Here is a 20,670-nt window from a genome sequence, read left to right as displayed (position 1 = left end):
GTGGTGTTATTTTCTTGTTTGATCCTCATGGCAGCCCTGTGAGGCAGCTACTGTTATTATCACCATTTTACAGATGGTGAAACACAGAAATTAGCACAAAGAGGTTAGGAAATTGTCAAGTTCTCACAGTTTTTAAGAGGTAGAACCAGGATTTGGACCGTTTAATGCTACTGACCAGCATTAAACTTGACCTCTCCCCTTTACAGGCAATCATGAGGAATTGCTGGTCAACTGTGGGTCTCAATTGGTGGAATGTGAGCATGTTGGGGTGGAGGAGAGAGGACAGGGAAGAGCTGTGATGTCTTTGGACCCCTTGTCTGCTCCTGATGGGTATCCAGCCCCCCTACCCAAAGGCAGACATGGAAACAGCACTCAGCCTGGATGCCCAGACCCTCCTCCTCACCCATGTAGAGGGTCTTGTAAGAGCAAGTCATCACCGGAAGGAAAAGGGGATTGGTCCAGCAAACACTGGGAAGGGAGGATCCCAACAAATAGGATTTCCAGTAACTGTAAAATCCCTAGAAAAGAAAGGGGGAAGGAAAGTGATAGTCTTGGGGGCCAGAGAGACCTGAGAAGTCACTACCTACTACTACCTATGTGGGCTTGGGTACCCTCCAGAGAACCAACATCCCCATCCTTCAGCTTCCTCATCTGAGAATGGGAATCATTATATAATTATATATCTGTAGCTTTGACATGAGAATTAAACATAAACTACCACACACATCAGCATCGTTTTACCTAAGTTGCCTTCCCCCGATTTCTTAATTACTTCCTTCTCCATAGAAGTCATTTCTCCCACAGGCTCCTTTGCCTACCTTTACGTGCCCTAATCTTTCTACTGTAAAATCAGCCTTGCTCTTTCATTCCTTCATAGAATTCTCTGAAATTTTGGATAAAGTACTCTCCCTGCAATAATTCCCACTGACTGAAAACATTTGTCCAGTGCAGTGAGATGCAAATAATTGGATGCTTTGGTCCGTAAGCGTCTGCCCGACCAAGTGTTTCCTATATCCCTAACTCTGCACAGAGATATGTTTAGATTTTTTGAACCACAAGCATAAACAGAGGACAATGAATGAAAGATCCCACCTTCCCTAAGTGGCAGAGTGTGTTTTCCCTAAAGCAGAGGGAAGGAAAATCCTCCTGATACCCCTCACAGATTCCAGCTTTTTGCTCCAGAGATACCTAGGGTGCCCTAAGCATCCCCTCCCTTCCCTTCAAGCCCCAGATGCCAATGGCAGTCTCAGGTGAGAGAGACAAATGCCTCATTTCCCTAGAGGTGAAGACAAATATTTCCCCCTCTGCAGAATCCTTCAGGTTTGTATGAGCCCATCTCCACCTCATATACCAGAGAACAGGGCTTGTCATCGAATAATACATCATGTTTTGAAAATACTCTGTACCACAACTGGTGTGTTTCTTAAGAACAAGAAATTGCCACATGGGCTTCACACTGTAGACCAAGCAACCTAGTGGTCCATTTTGCTTCCTTGTGAAAATGTGTGATCGGCAGTGGTCTCCACCAGGGCTAAGCTCCAAAGATAGAGATCAAGGCTAAGCATCTCTCTGTTGCTTAGCAACTTCTTGAAACTATCATCCATGAAATTTTCAAATAATTCTCAAGCCCACTGTCATATTCAGAGATGTCCCATGGAGAAGTATGCTGAATTACTGAGAGAAATAACAAACCTGTAATATATTATTACTACCAGTTCTGCTCCAGTTGTCAAATACCACTACCAAAGGTCAGACCTTTTTCTAACATGGGCCAGTGGTTGTTGAAGGCAGGAGACCTAACACTGGTACCATACCACTTTGACTAGATTCCCTACAAATCTCCCTGTTCCTCCTATATTTTTATGCCATAGTTCCCAACAACCATGTAATGTGATATTAACATTATAAATATGTTAAAAAGGTACAATATTTGTAGTGATTTCTGGGATCAACTGCTTCCCCTGCTCCCCACCCCACAACTATGCTTCTGCTGTTATTACAATCATTAACATATCAAAGGTCTTCTGTGACCTGGGCACTGTGTTCATCCCTCTACATTCATAATCTGATTTAATCTTATGAAGTGACTACTATTTTTATTCGCATTTTACAGATGAGAAAACCAAAGCTTGGATAGATGAACTAGCTTGCCCAAGATCAGACAGCTAATCAACGGAGAAGGTAGCCCTCAAACCCAGACCCAGGGTAACAACAAAGGCAGCCCATTCAAATCACAATTTATATATAAATTCTGCCTATTCTTAGAAAATAATTTCCTTAACAGCACACTTACCGCATCTCAGAGTGAAACTCACATAAAATACATGATAAAAATCACTGGTTACCTACTTTAATTCAATACAAGTTTATGGAGAGAGGAATTTCTATTGAGTCAGCCAACTTGGAGGTATGGGAAGAGCTAGAGAAAGGCAGAAGATGTATTTTGATAGACCTTTCTGCCACAGTCAGGACCAAGACTAGACAGATAGCTAAGTTCTAGTTCTGGCTCTACCATGAGCTTGCTGCAAAACCTTGAACAAATCATCCAACCCTTAGGCTCATTTCCTTGTTTGTAAATTATAACAGTCCCTCTAATCAGGTTGTTGCATCAGATATTATCTACTGACTTTTAAATATGGAAGCGGAGGATTAGGTCTTACACCACCCCTACTGACACATACACTTCCTCTACTCTCACCCTCCTAGTACAGTTATGTCATAGTGTTTTGTAAAATAAATTATATTCATGTTATGTTACGTTATTAAAAACTATTTGTTTTGTTCACTGCTGAGCTATGTAGTGTCTCGTAATTAAATTTTCTTTCTTACATACTTTTTTGTTTTCCCTGGAGTTAATAGTTGTCTGCATTTTTTATTTCCCTTTTCTTTTTTTCACTCAGTGACAAACTCTTTGTCAGAGCTGAAAAAAACTTCTCAATATGTTCACTTCAGACAGATGTTCAGTTCCATTTTTTTCCAGAAGGCATCCCTCCAGGAGTCCTTAATCCTCTTGCTCTGATCTGGACTGGCTTCTCTTCAGCAATTCAGCACAGCTGACATCCTAGAGCTCCCTTCTGCCATCATCCCAGGAACATCCTTTGCCTCTCTTATTTCCTGGATCCCATATCTTCTTCCTTCTTGATTCACTCTCTTGTTTTTAATGGCGCACATCCTTTAGTAGCTTTCTGAGACATTTGTAAAGATCTTGCAATCTGAAAATATCTTATCTGAACAACCTTACATTCATTATCTTATTTAGTCCTATGAGATGCTTCCAATTTTATTCCCATAGCAGTGAGAGGCAGTAGCAGGATATTGACTTCTAGGTTGAAAATCAGTTAAGATTTTGAATATAATACTCTAGTCTCTTCTAGCTTCGAGTGGTAATTTTCAATGTTATTCTCAGTCCGCTGTATGTGACCTGTTTTTTTTTTTTTTTTTCTGGAATCATTTAGGATATTTTATTTATTCCAAATGTTCTGATATTTTTCAGTGATATGTCTACGCGTGTGTGTGTGTGTGTGTGTGTGTGTATTTCATTTGTTATGCTGGCATTAAGTAAATGGACCCTTACATTTGTAAACTCATGTCTTTCGGTTCAAAAGAATTCTCTTATATTACTTCTTTAACAGTGGCAGTCCCTCCATTTTATCTGGTATCACTTTCTGAATCTCCTCTGGATTTTAGACTTCCTAAGTTGTTCATCAAATTTTCTTGTTTTGTCATACAGAGTGAAGTAAGTGAGAAAGAGAAAAACAAATACAGTATGCTAACACATATATATGGAATCTAAGGAAAAAAAAAAAAAAAGGTCATGAAGAACCTAGTGGCAAGACGGGAATAAAGACACAGACCTACTAGAGAATGGACTTGAGGATATGGGGAGGGGGAAGGGTAAGATGTGACAAAGAGAGAGAGTGGCATGGACATATATACACTACCAAGCGTAAAATAGATAGCTAGTGGGAAGCAACCGCATAGCACAGGGAGATCAGCTCTGTGCTTTGTGACCCCCTAGAAGTGTGGGATAGGGAGGGTGGGAGGGAGGGAGATGCAAGAGGGAAGAGATATGGGAACATATGTATATGTATAACTGATTCATTTTGTTATAAAGCAGAAACTAACACACCATTGTAAAGCAATTATACTCCAATAAAGATGTTAAAAAAATAAAATTTTTCTTGTTTCTTTTTTCTTGTCTGTTTTTTCTTTTGTATTTTCCTTCTCTTTGTCTTTTTTACCTAATTTGTCAGAGACTTTTTTCAAACGTGTTTTCCAACTCTTCTATTAAGTTTAATTTCTGCATTCATATTTTTATTTCCAAGAGCTCATTCTGGTTTTCTGAATGTTCCTTCCCATAGTGGCCTGTTCTTATATCTTGAATGAAATATATTCTCTTACCTCTCAAAATAAATTTAAGATTGTTTACAATGTTTTCCTCTGGCCTGCATAGCCTCCATTTGCTCCAATTATTTCTGTTTGTTTGTTTCTGTTTTAGTCTGTCTCTTTCATATTAGAATGCCTTCCAGCAACATCTGGTCATTCAAGAGTAAAACATCCAAGGCTGACTGGAAGTTCCAGGAGCGTGGAAAGGAGTTACAGGTGGTGGGCTTTCCCGCAGTATGGCATGGAGGAGAGTTATCTTTTCACAGGATGCATTTTTTATTGGACTGGTCAGTTTCCCCAGAAAGGAACCCTTCACTTTCCTCTCCAGCAGAGAATGAATCAAGGCATCAACACTTTGTAAGAGAAGAGGGAACTGGGGTCTCGCTATTCAGTAGGCAGACTTTCACTTGAAACCTTCTTATTTTCATATTGCTTGTTACCTGTCCCACCACGGTGCCTGATTGTCCTCAAAACCCAGATCTTTTCTCAACTCTGTTCGGATATGAACTATTTGTTTTCTGCCTTCATATAGTGGAGAAGAGATCTGGTCTCTTTGCTCTTTCAGGATATCTTCAGCCTGTTCACCTATTTTCCATTCTACTTCTCACCCTCACCTTCTAAGACACTTGGCACATCCAATTCCTGAGCATTCCCAAAATTTGGCAATGCCAAACAGCCTGCTGTTTGCTGATTTCTCCCCCTGAAAGCTAAAATTTCACTATTATTTTAATGCCGTGCCAAGTCATTTACTAGTTGTTTATTCTCTTTCAAGCCTTCAGACTCCAGTAGACAGTTCTGCACCAATGTCATCTCCTCTTTCATTCTCTTTGTCTTTCATTGTTTAAACCTTTTTTATGTCTTTATTGTCTTTTGCTGGGTTTCAGTTACCATATTTAATCCAAGGTATACTGTCCATGGTTTTCACTTAATATTCTATCAAAAGCATTCTCTCCCTACAGGAAATATGGAAAACACAATTTCTGATGGCTGTATCATGGTGTGTTTGACCAGCAACCTATAACTGGAAATTTAGAATGGGCCAGACTTTTATTATTATAAACAACATCAAAATAAACATCCTTTTACATGAAGTTTTATCTTTGTCACTGATAACTTCCTTAAGATCTATTTCTAGAATCACATTCAGTCAAGTTTTTAAATAATTTTAAGCTATTGATACATATTATATAGTTGATTTCTGGAAAGGTGGCAATAATTCACACTCTCCCCCAAAAGGCAGAGGTAGTAGTTACATGGGATTCATTCCACCATCACCAACATCATCACCAACCTAATTGTTTCTCAAAATCTTTATCAGTTGTGTCTCACTGTTGTTTTAACTTGAATTCCTCTACTGACAAATATGATTACAATTTTTTCATGTATTTATTGGTAACATATATCTCTTGTTAGTTGTTCTTGGACCAAACTCATTTTTTTTCAAGTGGAATATTAGGTTATTTCTTATTTATAATCTCTTAATTTGTTAAAGATATCAAGCCGTTTAGACCAGACTAGTCAAAATATTTTTCCATTTTATTATTTGTTGGGTTTTTGTTTATTACATTTCTGACATAGAGAATTTTTAAATTTTTACATTATCAAAATTATCACTCTTTTTCTTCAAGCCTAGAAAGCCTCACCATTTCAGAATCGGATAAATATTACCCTATATTTTCTCCTTTCATTTGTATGTTTTGAATTTTTTACATTTTACTCTTTCTCCCTGGAATTTAATATGTAGTTGTCTCTCCTATTAGTTAACCAGGTGGCTCAACGCCATTTATTGCATAATTGCCAGTTCTTCAACTAATATGTAATCTAGCCTTGACCACATCCACCTCCTAAAACTCTTTTTTTTCACTAGAGTCTGTTTCTGGTCTATTTCAACCCCATTTGTCTGTTGATTCTTACTCCAGAGCATCCTGTTTTAATTACCATAACTTTACAACATTACAATATCTACTAGAGAAAAGCCTGCTTTACTGCTCTTGTTTTGAAATATTTTTTAGCTCTTTCATTCTATTTACTCTTCAAGATTAACTTTAGATTAGTCAAGTTTCCAGAAAACAACAGCAGCAAAGTGATTTCGACTAGAATTACATTAAAAATGTATATTCATTTGAGAAGAGCTAACATGTTGACAGTATTCATTCCTCCTTTCTAAGAAAACGACTCCTTTTCCATTTATCCAACTCTTCTTTTATGTCTCCTGCTAAAATTTTACTGTTTTCTTCATACAGAGTTACTCAATTAATTTATTTTTAGATAGTTTATATTTTAGTGCTATTCTGAATGATTTTAATCTTCATATTTTCTAACTGGTTATCACTACTACACCAGAAAGCTATTAATTTTTGTATATTTATTTTCTGTTGAATCAACTAACTCAACTCTCATTTTTAAAAATAATTTTCCAGTTTTTCTAAATATCTTTGCTTTCCTATATAGACAATAATTTTAGCTGATCATATACTTTTTTGTCTCTTTTTTTCTACGTCTTACTTCTGTCCCATATATGAGTAAGTTGGCATAAATGGGATTGTGAACAGCATTGTCATAATCCTGGTCTTAATGGAAACACCTTTACAATGAGAATAATAATTGCTGATTTTTACTGAGAGTTTTCTACATGCTAGCCACTTTGCCAAAGGATTTAGGTATATTATTTCCTTTAATTTTCGGAATCATTTTAGAGAAAAGTTACTATTGTGATCTCATTTTAAAGGTAGCGAAACTGAGGCTTTAAAGCAGAAATATATCCAAAGTTATCCAACTAGTCAATGGCAAAGCAGAATTCAACTTTACATTGGTTTGACTTCAGAGCTTATGTTTGTGTATAACTAATATTATATTCCAGAATTTCAAGTATGAGTTGGTGATAGGAGTTTTTAAGGATGACTAGGAGATTTTTTTTTTTTTTAATTTTTGATTGAGAAAGGAGATGGGAGAGAGGAGAGTGGATTGATTTTAGGCAGATGAAACATAGACATAAAAAGTACAATAACAGCGCAAGAAAAGTGCAACATAAGATGCTTCTCCACAGTTCCTCAAGTTACCTGTGAACACCAAAACCAATTACTAACAAAAATAATATATTTCAAAGACCAATGCATCTAAGAGTTCATTATTATTCCCACAAAAATAACAAAAGCTGTACTGTGTAACCTCTTGACCATTTCAGTTTCCAAAAATTTCTAAAGAAAACATTTGGTTTCGTTACAAATGTAACGCTGAAATCTTGATTCATCCAAAAGGTGAGACTGAGGTGATGCATGCTATTTGAGTCACATCTTGGCAAGGAGCTAAGTTGCAGGAGATGGTGTGCCTCCTTCTCCAATGTGAAAAAAGAAAAAGGAATCTAGCGATGTTCAAAATAAAGTCTTTAGAGTGTGACACAAAATTATGTATCTCTGCAGCATATCCCCAGAGAGTGGTAACTGTGTAATAGCCCTGCTGGATTCCCACCACTGCGAGAAGCCCATGCCTGAAGCCTGAGGAGCAGCGTGGAGAAACATGAACATCTTGCTTTCTCACCAGACATTTTCATTGTTGGGTTGGGGAGGGGAACTCTTCCTCAGAAAATGATTACCTAAAAGTTTTCAGCTTTAAATGTCACCCTTTTTCAGGAAGGGGACAATTGATTGAGGTTAATTAAGTATTAATTTAATAACAATTTTTTACAAGCTTCTGGAAAGCTTACCCTTGACCAGTGAAGAGAGAGGTACCTGGATCTGAGCACACAAGCGCAGGGCTGTACTTCGACTCAGGTTCTCGTCCTGGTCCTGCTGGGCAAGCCTCTTAAACCTGTCAGCCCTCAGTTTATACATTTGCCGATTGGTTGTAATAACACGGTTGCCATTTCCTTCATAGGGCTTCTATGAGATTGAAAAAGGAGTATAAACGGATATGTGCTTTTGAAAACTGAAATACACTTGACATGTGTAAGGAAAGGTCCAACAGTTTCCAGGATGCGCTCCCTATAGAGCAGTCCTATTTATCGCTCACCCGAACTCCTCTGAAAAAGACAAACGGTCATCAACAGTAATAGTGTTCTGCAGAGAGCCGGCCCGTTTCCATTTCGATTCAAAGCCCTGGAGGCAGCAAACTTTCAATCCAGGCACTACCCCAGAGTCTCCAGTAACTTTGTCTGTTTCCCCAATATATGTGGTGAGCATTTGACCAGAAGCATCAGGCTATGTCTGATCAGATTAGCCTATCAGGCGGAGATAATTACCATTTAAAGGCTAAAGGAGAAATGACCTATTTTACACGGACTTTGTGCGAGGCGCTAGGGAGAGATGCTGCGTGATCCCAGGACCACTTGGTAACTTAGCTTTGGTCACCACGTGGCTCCGTCTTCCCCTCAGTCCCTTTGGCCAGTCATTTCTTTATACACTGTACAGTGGCTCCGTGTACTGGGGACTGAACTTAAATTGAGCTTGAGACAGGGGCCATGGAGTGATTGAGGAGTGAATTAGATAGAAAATTGCAGCTTTTGCGCCCTAAGTGAGAATCACTGCATTCAACCAGCTGGTACAACTTGAGTATTTCTCACTTCTTTTGACATTTTTTTCAACAGGGGAACTTGATGTAAAACACATTTGTCTCTTTAGAGTCCAGAGCTGCTTTTTCCCCCCTCAACCTTCTTTTAAGATCTGCCCTTTACAGCTCGAATGTTCTGTAGCCAACATCAGCGTGGATTGTGACCTATGTAAGCCAATGCTCAAGAAAGAGTTCGAGAAGGGAAGAGTCTAAGACTTAAAGTCAATGTTCACTGGGCCCCCATCAGAATAATCAGCCGTGAATGTGGCACACAGGAGCACAGGATGCCGAATGTAAAAGGCAGAGACACCACAGGGAGAATTTGTTTCTCGTATTGGTTTTTTGGGTTTTACACAAAACTATTCCCTTCCCAAGAGGTGCTTGAAATTGAGTCAAATTTGAAAACTGTAAAATCCCTGGATGCATTTATTAGCGTGTGTTCATTCATGCATAAGCACAATTGGTTGTCCTTGAACAGGCAGATGAGGGCACTGGTTATACACGGCGAACTTGATTTCAACACACATGACTTAAGCCTGCCCCGTGCCTGGTACTATGCGAGGCCCTGAGAGAAACAGGAAAATGAATAAGATTCAGATTCTGGCCTCTAGGGATTGATACATAACTCTGATCCAAGACAATGTAAGAAAACTCCTAGAAGAGAGACATCAAATGCTGTGGCAGCCTCCCTAACACATCTACAACTTTTTAAAATAAAGCCCCATGAGCATGGATTAGGTTAAGGATATGGCAAATGCCTCAGCAAGGCCTCCTGCTCCATTCACAACCTGAAGCTACCCAGATGGAAGAGCCTCTCCCAGCATCACTGCCCGTCACACCCCCTGACACAACAAGCCACCCTCCATCTTTCAAACATGTGCCAAATGTCTACTCTTCTAATTCTTTGTTCACAAGCCTCCCTCTGACCAGAGTGCCTTTTCACCCTCTTTACCACCTAGAAAGCCCTTACTCTTCCCCTAAGATCCAACTCAGTCATCTGTAGGGTGAAAATGAACAAGGAGATGTCATCCCAAGGTCTCTCCCAGCCTTTTATGTCAACGATATGTGAATTTAAGACGTGCATCCAACAGTCCACCTTCCTTGAACCATGAAGCCATTCCTGATGCCCTGGGGCATGATCCCTCTTGCTCCTCCGAACCCGCATCCCACATGCTCAAACTGCTACCAGAGCATCGAACATACTGAACTGTCATTGACTATTTATTCGTTCATCCTTCCAAGTACAGTGGGTTCAACTAGAGGGCAGGACCTGCATCTTATTTCATTTTTATTTTCTTTAACAAGGAGTTACATGACCATAACTATGCGTTGACCACTATTTTTAAGTGCATTACATGTATTTATCCATTTAATCCTCACAACAAACCAATGAGATAGATTATTGATACTATCATTATTTCATTTGGCCCATGAAGGAAGTGAGATATAGAGTTTAAGTAACGTGCTCAAGGTCATACAGCTGGTAAGTAGTGATCCATGATACGAGCCTGCCTCTTAGTGCTACCTCATGCTGTTTTTACTTATCTTTGTACCCTCAGGACTTTGCCCAGAGGTGTAGTATTTAGAACGTGGAGCTCAATAAATGTGCAGTAGCTGATTAAATAAATGAGCAGATGACCGTTACTGGTTAGCTCTGGCTAGATCCTCTTGAAAAGTTCTAGACTATAGAAGCTAAAGGTAATTAGTGTATATACATATACACTAATATGTATAAAATGGATAACTAATACGAGCCTGCTGTATAAAAAAAAAAAGAAGCTAAAGGTAATGAGCAGATTTGGAGAAGCTTCACAGAAACTCAAGAAGATGGAAATGAAGAATTATACCTAAGGATTTAAGTTGCTTAGCCTTGAGAAGCAAAAGCTGAAGGCTGCTTTCATAATGATCTTCAAGGCCAGGAAGGCTGATTCCTGAAGACAGTGACTGAGCTGTTTTTCCCCACCTCCAGGGAGGATGAAGGAGCAGGTACTGTCCTCAGCTGCAATGGGAGCGGTTTAAATCCACCACAAGGAAGAATTCCCTTAGCTTAAGAATCATTTGTTAGACCCAGGGATGAGTTATGGACAGAAGCTATAGAAGGTCATCTGTCTTCAGCATTTTGGACTTGCTTCTGCTCAGAGCGAGGAACACAGAGGGTGAAAACAAACAATGACATGTCATCTCAAGGTCTCTTTGAGCCTTATAAATCGATGACATTTGAATCTAAGAAATACGTCACTTTACCTTCCTGGACCAAATGAATGAATGAATGAATGAGTCCCAAATCATTTAAAAGGCAACAAAAAATTATTACCAGCAGAAAAAGAGGTCTTCTCAAACATACTACTGTGCCAGAAATGTAACAATAGAAGAAAAACAGAACTTGTTTTCTGATAAACCTAAACTCTTACAGTTTCTACATTCAAATCATTTCTTGCTAGGTCCATCATACTCCTGACATAAAGTTAGAACTGGTCAGTCTATATCCTCGGGTAATGCTTTTACCCCATCATCACAGTTTGCTCATTTGATAGATGACATTAGTATCTTGAAGCAGATTTCTCTAAATATCACGTAAACTCAAAATACGAACCACTATTCCATCGATACCAATGTAAGGTGTATCCAACATAAAGAAATGAATCCTCTCCTGAGAGGAGGAAACAACCTCACACATACTTTTTTCCCTTCCTACATGGAAACTGAAACACAAGATAGCAATGGAATTGGAAGGGAAGGTAGAGAGTAACATGAAACTATTTTTGTATTTGGTATTATTTCAGAGATACAATTCTACTTTATTTTCTGTTATTAGAGATAAAAATCTTACATTCTGTCTAATGCTTTACGTTAGACAAATTCTTTTAAACACACATTATTTTACCTGGGAAGTGGGTATTTTGTTTTGTTTACAGAGGACGAAACATCTCAGAAGAGGGACTTGCCTGAGGTCACACATCTAAGTCTAGTTGCCCTTCCCCAGGCAGGCCCTCTAGTTTCCAGGCCTATCATCTCCCACACATCACGGACTGCTGGGCACTGGACTGGCCTTGCTAGAGGCCTCCTTCACCATATGCAACCTCTTTTGGGAGCTATGAAGTTGGCCTGTCCCACCTTGAGAAACTCAGACCAATAACCTTAGGAGACCCACTGAACCCAGAGACACATACAAGAGACTGTTCTATCTGCCCCGAGTAGAGCATCTCCACCACCAGTGAAGCAGCAGAGCCCGGATTCTAACTCAGGGTTTCACTACTTGCAAATTGCACTCCTTAAAAACCCAGCTCAAATGTCATCTACTCTGTGAACTCATCCCTGGCCCCTAGCTCCATGCAAACGGACATAATCCTAAGTGCTTTCAAGCTCTGGATCCAGGCTGCTTTGGCCTAGGCTCCATGGACTGGTTAAGTGATCTTAACCTCTCTGAAACTTCCTCACCTACGCCATGAGGATATGACTCGTATCTCTCTAACGCCGCGATGGTGAAGATTCTGTGAGTTAATATGACAAATGCTTAAAACAGTTCTTGGCACAAAGTAAGCTCTTGGTAATTGTTCAATATTCTTGATATTATTACCTTCTCTGGGTTTTCTGAGTCCTCATGAGGTTTTGTTTATCTTTCTGGTATAAAACACTATATTATTCATATTTCTTATAACTCTCCTCCACTATTTTGTTAGTCATATCCAGCCCATCATGAGCCGAGAGACCACCTTCTTTTCTGGCAATCTTTTCAGGTGATGTCACTGATATCCACTTAGCCACCCTAAAGAGTCATTGGACTCTCCACACCCTCATTCCCTGCATCAATAGATCACCAAATCCAGAGGCCCCTGTCCTCTAGATTTTTCCGAATCTACCCTTCCATCTCCATCTTACTTCCACAGTCCTGCCAGCCCTCATTTAAAGTGGTGAAGCAGCTTCTTAACTGGGTTTCTGGCCTCTAGTCTTGTTACAGTCTAATTCATCTTCCACACTGAAGCCAGAATGATGTCTTTAAAAAATGTTGATCCCTATCTTATGCCTCTGTTTAAAGCCCATCGATGGCTCTCCACTGCTGTTTGGAGCTGTTTGGTCTGACCATGCAGGAACTGTCTCCTTCCTGCCCCTTATCTGCATCACTCCTGCCTCACCCTGAAAGGCTGGCACCAAAAGACAACTGGCTCCTCCTGCCTCTGATATGTTCTTTATTTTGGCCTAAACACTCTTCTGAGTTCTTTGTCTGGCTTAAGTCCTTCTCTTTGTTTAATTAGCACCAGTATCACCCCCTCCATGGAACCCCTTAGACGGATCAGAGGCCACTCCTCAGTGCTTCCGTGATACACGGAGCGTTCTGTGGCTATTCTATAATCATGATGACCTGCTGTGCTCTCCCCACCATGACCTCAAGTTCAAGGGCAATGTCTCCGGTCACTGTCTCACTCACATAAGTATGGATGTGCTTTGCACACAGTACCTATTCAAAAAAATGCTAAATGGCTGATCTCATTAAATAGGTAATAGATCCAGATGACACATATACTGCACACTATGGGGCACTAAACAGTACTTAACTGAAGGGTTCTTCTAAGGGCTTTTCATGAATTGACTCATTTAATCCCCACAACAACCTTAGAACGTAGCTGGGATAATTATCTCTATCTTATAGGTGAGGAAACTGAAGCACAGAGAGGTTAGAAATGTTACCAGTGTGACATAGTTACAAACTGATGACACCAAGGTTGGAACCCAGAAGTCTGACTCTAGATCCCATGTTCTTAACCCTTATGCCATTGTTCCTGTCAGATATGGGTACCATGATAAATAAAGATATCTAAACAGACACAGATAATATATTCTAGTTCCAATTCTACAGGTGGGAAAGTTGAGACATTGGAATTTCATGGAGAAGCGATCCAGGGAAACGGAAGAAAGCTAAACAGGGAGATTACCATCTTTGCTCCTCACTAACCAGCAGTAGAACTCAGCTCAGTCAGCCTTGCTCAGCCTTAGTTCTTCAAGTCTAAAATCAGGGCCTTGGGGCCACATTACACCTTAGCTTTTTTCCAGATCAAATTTGCAATTCCCTTCAGTTAGGCAAACATCATCAGGGTTAAGTGTGTGTCAGGCTCAGTGCTAAGGGCAGAGACACAGAGACAAACGAGATGTGTCTCTGCCCTTGAAGAATTTGTCTTCTTGTGGGGGAGATGGACACAGACAGGCAACATTGACAGAGGAGTTCACAATGGCCACACCACTATTACATTGGTTATTTTCAAGGGAACCACCCCAAGATAAAACATTACCCAGAAATGAGCCATTTGCCCCTCCATAATGTCTTTCAACTGACCATTGCCCAGAGCAATGAAGCATTGGTGTCTCCTCCCATCCTCTCTCCAATGCCCTACTCAAGCATAATCACCTCGGTTTACAAGTGAAGAAGCAAAGGTGCTGCCTTAAGTAAGTTTGCCAGTAGCCGGATGGTTACCTGGTGGCTGAAGCCCCTTCCATCTTGGTTCCCAGCTTCTCCCAGAGCTGAAGTGGGCCATGGGCAACAGGAGCATTAACCCTGACACAGCTGCTGTTGGTTTTCCGGTACAGGTTATAAGCTTAAAAGGATTTTTAGATTTACAGTTGATTCTAGAAATTGCATCTAGCTCATTTTCAACTCCATGGGTAAGCTGGTTCATTTAAGGCAAACAGCATCCAATTAAAATACATTCTGGAGAAATGAGTGAGCAAGGCATTTTTGCCCAACTCTTAATTTATTTACAAAAAAAAAAAAAAAACTATCGGGATTTCTCAAGGACCAAATCCCATCACAACATTGTGAGATGAGATAGTTAAAATATGTATGATCAAAATGTAATTTGAAAATACACTCTGAGAGGCAGCCTTGTATAAGAGTACAGGATTTGGGGCCAGTCTGAGTGGGCCCACATCTCTTTTCGTCATCTCAGTAGGTATGTAACCTTGAGCATGTTCCTCAGTTTCCTTGAGCTGAGCCTCAGTTTCCCCATCTGTATAAGATGAATAAATAATATCTGTCAGAGTACTTGTAAGAATTAGAAATGCAGCTTAGTGCCTGGTAGAGAGTAAGGGTTAAAAAAAATCAACTATTAAAAAACATTTTATTAAAGTCTTAATGATTCAGAGATTGATTATTCCATTAGAAGATCGTCACGCTTTTTCCCTTTCTTTCTCTTTCTTCCTGCCTGCCCACGTCACAGCTGCTCATAAGCTATTATTCCATGAGATAAAAAATGAGATAAAATTCAATTCAGATGGTACAGCAAAGTGGGAAAACCACAGGCACTGGAGTCAAACAGGACTGGACTTGAAGACTGGATGGCTTTGGACAGGTTAGGTCTTAATTTCTTCATCTGTAAAAGGGGGTAATCATATGTACCTTCTAGGCTTCTTAGGAATGTTGGAGTGTGTGTATGTGGACAAAATATTTAAACTAGGAACATGAAATCCAAATGTTTCTGTAAAAAAGCATGTGCCCTATCAATGGTAGCGTCCCATGAACCTTTAGGTTAGTCATTTCCCAAAAGGCAGATAATGAAAATGTTCTCTCTGCTCCTTGCCTCCAAAGATGCAATCCTGTTCAACACACACACACACACACACACACACACATGCACACGTGCGTGCACGGGTGCACACACACACGGGACACTGGGATTGGTAAATAGTAGTTAGTTAGGTAAAGAAGTATTGAATCAGTTTCTACAAGAAATGTAGTACTGAAGCTAAATTAAAGTTTCAGTATCAATCACAGTTTGTTTTTAAATTGTCCCCAACTCCATCACTACCATGGAGGGTCAAAAGAAGTCACTCTCACGACAAAGGTCTTACATCTAATGCCATCAGATTTCATTGCCTCCTTTAGGGACAGCTTAAGTATCAGCTGAAGTGGGGTGACTCCGTGCATGTGGGGACCCAGCATGGCAACACAGATGGCTGGACAGTGTGGGCAGCAGGCAGGCCTCACTGTGGGTAGAGTTCCAGAAGCAGAGTAGCAGGGGCTGACACACCGTGACACACAATGCCATGCATGGCCAAGAGTCAGGGAGGCCAATTGGGAGCCTGGGATGTCCTTCCCATAACCGTGACCTCCAGGAGCTATAGGGAGAGCTTCGGTTACCATAATGGAAATGGCAAGGGTCAACTTGAACACAATCACATCTTTGGAGGCAAGGAGCAGAGAGAACATTTTCATTATCTGCCTTTTGGGAAATGACTAACCTAAAGGTTCATGGGACGCTACCATTGATAGGACACATGCTTTTTTACAGAAACATTTGGATTTCATGTTCCTAGTTAAAATATTTTGTCCACAGAGATCTCTGAGTCATCTCCTCACATGCTTCCTTCCTTCATCCTCCTTTGAAATGAAGACTATGTATAAGATGCCAACTCTCTAAAGGAAAACACATAAACAAAAGACAAAAATCCGAAAGTCACATCAATATACCATAAAATATCTGAATATTTGTTTAGAACCCCTGGGGACCTACCACGTGACATTCTCAAAGTAGCATGCAGAGATTTATTTGTATGCCTTCCTGCTTCCTAAATAACACTCCCACTCAAAGTGGAAGGACTCCAATTTCATGACAGGCTGGAGGAGGTTATTTTCTGAAGCTCCTTACTTAACATCACATGGCTTAGAACAGAACATATCTGTCAATATCAGTATTACATTTCACCGAAATTTCAATCGCAAAGGAGACTCTTATGAAAAGTTTCCCTCCTTTTATAAAAAGGGACAATTATTTTTAAAACTTGATGTTGAAAATCAACTCATCCTGAATCACCATTTTTGTAGGAAACTGTCTGCTATAGGCAAAATGGAAAATCACAGTTGCACTTTATCCAACACCACCCATAAGAAATGCTTCATGCACAGAAGTGTTCTTTTTCCATAAGGAGCAGCATTAGAAAAAAAAACACCAAACCTCTGGCATCACTCTTCAATATTGTTGTCTAATTAAATGGCAATGGAGTGGATGCGTAAAAATATGCATTAGAGGTGTGTAATGTGTAATGTGAAGAAGAGTAATCAAAGCCATTCAACAGGATTTAGGAAGGGATTTCAGTTGGCAGCTTATGAGACAGGAGCATATAATTTTGCTAATTTGAAATAGGTATTGTAACGTATAAACATTATTGCTTTGCATATTTTAATGAAAACTGCCTCTATACCAAAATGAATCCTTTAGCTTGAACTTTCTGCATACCACAGAGCTTCTACCTATTATGAGTTCAGCATAAATAAGAAAGGCACGCAAGCCGCATTAAATGAATGGTCACCTCATTAAAATAGGTTAAAACCAAGCCCCTTATTCCAAGCTACTATAACACTATAAAGTAAGTCTGGTGACAGGTGTTGTATTAAATTTTTATGTTGCAATGAACTTGAACTCACACAAACCAAATCTTCATGCTTCCTTTGATATACACCTGCAACTTGTTAATTCAAGGGGCTTTATTAAGAAAGTATAAATTTAGCAACATCTATAGATTTGTAAAACTCTATTAGCTTGCTCAAGAATCTAGAGGAAATTCATTTGGAATCTTATTTGCATGGTTTACAAAGAAATGAAAACTAATGATGACTTTTCCCAAATGGATGTGTCTGCAGATAACGCATTTGTGCAAACAGACTGATGTGAATTACCCAGACTTGAGCTAAAAGAGTTGAGAGAGAGCTCTGGGTCCATCTGGGGCTGAGGACATCACTTACCTGCCAGCTCGCTTCTCGCTGAAGTCCTTTTTTCCAGTCTTCTTCCAGCCTGGGGGAGGTCTCATCCATTGCTGGTACTGCTTGCACAAACTGGATTCGCCAGTGGCTGTTACTCTTTCGTTGCAAGCCTTTACCAAAGCGGCAGCGAGGGCAGTTCAGGGGCAGACTGTCATGGAGAAAATGCCATGCCAGAGGATGAGGGATCAGGCAGGAAGAAGCCACGCGGGAACAAATTTGGGATACACGGGGCTACCCTGACAGCTGCCAAATGGCCAGGCAAGAGGCCAGCTCAGCCACTGAGCGTCCAGAGATTAGGAACAACCAAGCTCCAGGGCCAGTGGACAATGGGTCATTCTTATGTTTCTGGCATAAAGGTCAGAGGAGGGAAGTGTGAAGGCATGCTCTATGACCTAGAAATATGCATATCTATGTGTGCACCTGTCTTTTCCTCATCCCCAAACACACACACACACACACACACACACACACACACACACACACTCACAGCAGGATTTGCATTGTTCTGCAGGGTTGCATCAGTGGGCCGGAGTATCCTAGAAGAAATAAGCTACTTTACATAGAAGCAACACATTTCATGTGAGCACATCTCCCTCAACACCGGATGAGTCACTCAGCAGCCAGTAAACATGAATAATAGCAAGTCCCTTTGGGGGAAAATAGACTTTTCCTACAGTCGAATCCTGAGTGTCTACAGTCTCTGGTTTCCCCCCTCTAGGAAGTTCTGTGGCAGGCGTTTAAACTGAACATGGACCTCAACCCTTTACCCAAGCCATTAGCCAAAATGACCAGAGGCTTCAGTTTGGATGGACTTCTCATTATTTGGGGCTCAACGAAGCCAAACCCAACCAAACTCTGCCCTGTTCCATTACTATTTCTCACACAGAATGATACTCCCTCCTGCTATTCAAAACTGATCACCTACAGTTTTAAGAGAGGCGCTACTGCCAATGGCACCTGCTTCTTTCTGTTAAAACAGTGGTTATCAAACTTGGCTGCACAACAGAATCAACTGGAAAGATTGTGAAAATACTGTTACAGGAGCCTCACCCCTAGACATTCTGATTTAATTGGTCTAGGGTAGGGCCCAAGACACTGCTATATTTTTTTAAATCCCACTGGATGATTCTATTGAGTGCCCAGGATTAGAATCACAAAACTCAGTGTTGAGTATCATTTAAGGTTTCTCTAATCTACTCACTCAGCTGATGCCTGAATCCCCAAGATCCTGCCAATACCCATGTGAACAATGTTCTTACCACCAATGACAGTAAACTCACTACCTCCCAAGACAGTCCAATTCCATGGTTGATTGTTCTGTCCCACAGTGAATTGATATCCTTCTCCCTGCAACTTCCATGGCTGTACTGTTTCTTAATTCCATAAAGAATACTAAAGCCTATTCTGTAGGACAACCTTTCAGAGATCCAAAGACAGTAGCAGCCCATGCCCTCAAACCACTGCTAAAGTGTCTCTTTTCCAAGTTAGATCTTGCTAGTTTCTTCAGCAAACCATGGAAGATGGTTTCAGGTAAACTCTCCATCCTGCATGCCAGCCTCAAAATATATTTCACTATCTCTAGTGATAGTGATTCTAATATTCCAGAAGTGATTGTAATATCCCCGCTATGGTCTATCGTTGCACATAGAGCCTAATAATCACATGCTTTATTTTAAAAATCCTCACACTAACAACCAACATAACAATAAGAGCAGCCAGCATTTACTGAGCGTGGACCTACACACCCGGTACTGCAAGTACTTTATTAACCTTACATCATTTATCCTTTATGAGTATACTGTGAAGTCATCATTTTGCTCCTGATTTACAGTGAAAAGTCCAAGACAGACAAAGATATTTGCCTAGGTGATGGGTCAGAGGGTAGCCCAGATGTGACCCCAAGGCCTGCGTTCTCCACCTCTACTTCATGTTAGTCAGTCCCTTTCGCTGATGCAGTCCCAGGTCCCATTGGCTATTTTGGCAACCACACCTCACTGATATGGGTCACAGTCAATTAGTACACTGAGGTTTGCTCTCATCTTCAGATCATATATGAACATGTTATGTAGGCTACAAATTGCCATACAGGCCTAACTTGACATTGTTCTCCCTTTAATAATTACAAGACTGTACCTTCCACCTCTAGCAAAGCAGAGAAATGCAAAATCGCTCCTTTACTTGCTCAGTTCCTCTCTTCCATCCATAATATTCAGATGCTTCTTCAGAGGTTACCCTGAAGGGTAAGAGAGAAAGGCCAGAGGAGAAAGGGTCCAGAAAATTTCCCCAGAGACTAGACTCACTGGAAGCCTCACCAATCACCTGTTCTTCCCCATTTCCTCTAAATTCTATCAAGAGCACTCCATAAGGAAAACTGGGGGCAATTAGTTTTACCAGTTGAATCACATCATCTTCAAGGTAGCTGACTCAGTTCTTATGGAAGGCAGTACACAAAGTGGTTGAACAGATAGGCTTTGGAGTCAGACAGACCAAGGTGTGAGTAGCAGCTCCATTATTATCTGGTTCTATATCCCTAGGCAGGTCACCTAATACTTCTGAACCTTAGTTTCCATGTCTGTAAAAGGGAAGTATTATTGTCTCAAGCATATTTTTGTTCATCAATATCTGATTCCCATTTGTCCCAGGGACACAGCAAGATGGCATTTCCTTAAACCCCCTAAAATTAGCCTTAATCACATGTCTTGTTTCGGCCAACAACATGTAAGAAAAGTGATGGCTATCACTTCTCAGAGGGAGACCTTAATCACCAGCTCTTGGCTCCTAGCCAACTCTTCCCCTACTGCAGTGATTGCATATGTTGATAAGACATGCCTTAACATCGAAGCAGACTAGAATGCTGAGCCAACTCATGGAGGACAGTTGTCCTGGAGAGTCACCTGGACAAACAACAGGCATTATGTGAACAAGAAATAAACCTCAGGGTTATTTGTTTCCACAGCGTAACCTAGCCTACCCTGACCAATACACTGTCC

General features: G+C 40.5%; 1 protein-coding gene across 1 annotated transcript in view; it reads right to left on the bottom strand.

Annotated features, from left to right (window-relative positions):
* Positions 1-17,731, bottom strand: part of PPARGC1A (PPARG coactivator 1 alpha) — a 293,001-nt gene extending 275,270 nt beyond the window's left edge. Inside the window, exon 1 of the mRNA XM_068543148.1 lies at positions 17,663-17,731. Coding sequence (XP_068399249.1) covers positions 17,663-17,731 — 69 coding nt within the window. The remainder of the gene's footprint in view (positions 1-17,662) is intronic.
* Positions 17,732-20,670: the final 2,939 nt, after the last annotated feature.

Source organism: Eschrichtius robustus, chromosome 4 (genome assembly GCF_028021215.1).
Source record: "Eschrichtius robustus isolate mEscRob2 chromosome 4, mEscRob2.pri, whole genome shotgun sequence".
In the NCBI taxonomy this organism is placed as follows: domain Eukaryota; kingdom Metazoa; phylum Chordata; class Mammalia; order Artiodactyla; family Eschrichtiidae; genus Eschrichtius; species Eschrichtius robustus.
The sequence above is the reverse complement of the archived record's forward strand: the minus strand, read 5'-3'. Positions and strand labels throughout refer to the sequence as shown.